At 38.3% G+C, this 3044-nt stretch overlaps 1 protein-coding gene across 1 annotated transcript; it reads left to right on the top strand.

The window, feature by feature from the left end:
• Positions 282-662, top strand: LOC107636487. The gene has a single exon (XM_016339992.1). The coding sequence runs from the start codon at positions 282-284 to the stop codon at positions 660-662; it is 381 nt and encodes a 126-aa protein (XP_016195478.1).

Below are 3044 nucleotides of genomic sequence, written 5' to 3' on the forward strand. Positions count from 1 at the left end.
AGACACTCCTCTAAAAATATGGTGTCAAGCACAAGGTGGCAACTCCATATCATCCACAAACCAATGGTCAAGCTGATGTTTGAAATAGAGAGCTCAAGAGAATCCTTGAGAAGACTATTGGTAACTTAAAAAAAGATTGGTCCAAGAAGCTGGATGATGCACTATGGGCCTATAGAACAGCCTTCAAGACACCCATTGGCATGTCTCCATACCAATTGGTGTTTGCAAAGGCTTGTCATCTACCAGTGGAGCTTGAACGTAGAGCATTTTGGGCTCTAAAGATGTTGAACTTTGATAATCAAGCTGCTGGGAAAAGAAGGCTACTACAACTCAATGAGCTAGAAGAATTCAGATCTCAAGCATATGAGCATGCCAAAATTTACAAGGAGAAAGCAAAGAAATGGCATGATGACAAGCTAGCAAGAAGAGAGTTTGTAGAAGGTCAAAAAGTTCTGCTATACAATTCAAGGCTCAAGTTCTTCCCAGGGAAGCTAAAATCAAGATGGTCTGGACCCTTTACAATCCTTAAGGTCTCTCCCTATGGTCATGTAGAGCTGATGGAGGACAAAACACAGAGGAATTTCACTGTGAATGGCCATAGACTCAAGCACTACTTGGAAAACTCATTGGATGAGCAAAGAGTGAGCTATAACCTCAATTAAGGAGAAGGGAACGTCAAGCTAGTGACGTTAAAGAAGTGCTAGTTGGGTGGCACCCCAACACTCATATCATTTCATTTTTCCTGTTTTCTAGAAGTAGTTTTTGTTGTTAACTTAGGTAGTTTAATCTTCAGTCTCAGGTGTTAGTTCATTAGTTGATAGTTCTTTGGTTTATTTTTAGTTTACTGGAAGTGCAAGGTTGCATGGTACACTAATTGAGGTTGATTGATTGGGCTGAGAAAATAGCTAAAAAGCTAAGTTTGGTGTGGCTATTAACCTACTTAATTTAGGCTTACAACAAATTGGATTGATTTAAATCTAGAAGTAAGCCCAAAAATTAAGTTTAGTATGGCCACCACTATAGGAAATTCACACAGCAAGCCCAACATGGTTTAAGTTTAAAAGCATTTAGTAAATTGGTGGGTGCATAAAAGGCTACTTCATTGTGTACGAAGGGGATGGAAGTGGAAGAGTATGAATGAATTAAATTTATTCCACCCATTTTGTACACATTAAAATCTAATGATGAAACCAATTTGCCATATGCAATGGATTTAAGTTTGGTGTCCCAAAAGACACCCATCAATAGCATTTTAATTGCATTTTAATTGGGGAAATGTGAATCAATTTTTTTTATCATTACTGATGGGGAGTTTTTGAATTAAATTTTCAGGAAAAGGTGGGGCCCACATGATTGATAAATCTTCAAGTCAAGGAGTCAAAGTGTACTTGCACTTTGGAACTCAAACACCTGAAGAAAGCTAAAAGGGTAGGGGTTGGCGCCTCTTCCCACGCTAGGCGCCACCCCCAAGTAGGAAAATATTGAATTGCTTTTTACTTCCCACCTTCCCAATTTCCAGACTAACTTTCTCACTGACGCACGGAAATTTGTCTCTCAACAAATTTCCCTTCGGCAAGTATACCGAATTGTCGTCAAGTAAAAACTCACAATAGAGTGAGGTCGAATCCCACAGGGATTGATTAGTCAAGCAACTTTAATTAGAGGAATGTTCTAGTTGAGCTAAGCAGAAATTGAGTTGAGGAATTACAGGAAATTAAATGGCGGGAAAGTAAATAACAGAAAGTGTAAATGCTGGAAATAAATGGCAGAATGTAAATGGCGAAAAGTAAATTGAAAAATCTTAAATGGGGATTTGGGAAGATGAGCATAAAAGTAAATGGCAGAAAATAAAGAGAATGGGTAAGATCAGAAATGGGGGATTCATTGGGCTTAGGAGATGTTGCATTCTCCGGATCAAATTCATACTCATCTCTTCCTCAATTAATGCATTCATTGATCTCATTGGCAATCTTAAGTGATTAGATTCCAATTCCTTGGCAACCCAATCTCTCTAAGCTTGAACAATTGCCCAATCCTTGATTTAATTGCTCATGGGAAGAGATGAAGTTTGGTCACTGATTATACCACATGCATTTCCAAATCAAAGTGTTGGTAGGATTATATGTCACTATATCCATCCAAACCCCAATTTGGTCCAACATGAGAAAGTATTTCTACCATGATCTCTTCATTCCTCTTCAGAGGTTCCGAAGAGATCCAAGTATGAATAGCTTCTTTTCCAAGACAACTACCCAATTGGATGAAGATTGAAAGCTTTCTAGTAAAATCAAGAGAAAAGAAAGAAGAAGAATAATGAAAACTATTATTGATCCATCAAATTACAACAGAGTTCCCTAACCCAATGAAAAGGGGTTTAGTTGTTCATAGCTCTGGAAATGGAAGATGATAAAGAAGAATGCATTCTGAAATTAAACTAGAAGTTGGAGAGAAAGTAAAATATACAGAGTATAGTTCTCAAGTTCTATATCTTCCTTTTTCAATTCAAAACTATCCCTATATATACTACTCTTCAGGTCTTCTAGTTAGCTCTTCAAGTCTTGGATATGGGCCCTTGATCTTTAGTTGAAGCAGTTACAGTCTTTAGTGGGCTCAGCTTTGCTTGCAAAGAAAGTGTAAGTTAGGCATGATGGGAAGTTAGTTAGGACGTTAGTGGCGTTAACGTTAAGTGTAAATTTTGGTTCGAGAGCATTAGTGACGATAACTTTGTCACTAACGTTCCAAACTAAGTGATCCACGTTAACTTCAACGTTAGTGGTACTAACATAACCACTAACGTTGCCTCTTTAGCCCTTCGCAAGTGTTATTGGCACTTACTTTTACCAATAACGTTGCTTCTGGTCCCTTTCTTCTACGTTAATGATCCACGTTAGTGTAACTAATGTGGCCCTTAACGTGGACATGCCCAAGCCTCGAGAGCGTTAGTGACACTCACCTTTGTCACTAACATTTCAAAGTGCACCCTTTTTCCCACGTTAGTTCTCTACATTAGTGTAACTAACGTGGCCACTAACGTGGGTATGCTT

The sequence above is a fragment of the Arachis ipaensis genome, chromosome B04 (genome assembly GCF_000816755.2).
Source record: "Arachis ipaensis cultivar K30076 chromosome B04, Araip1.1, whole genome shotgun sequence".
Classification (NCBI taxonomy): domain Eukaryota; kingdom Viridiplantae; phylum Streptophyta; class Magnoliopsida; order Fabales; family Fabaceae; genus Arachis; species Arachis ipaensis.

Excerpts from the sequence above, each read along its gene's own strand:
- LOC107636487 (XM_016339992.1), top strand. The coding sequence starts at position 282 with ATGTTGAACTTTGATAATCAAGCTGCTGGGAAAAGAAGGCTACTACAA.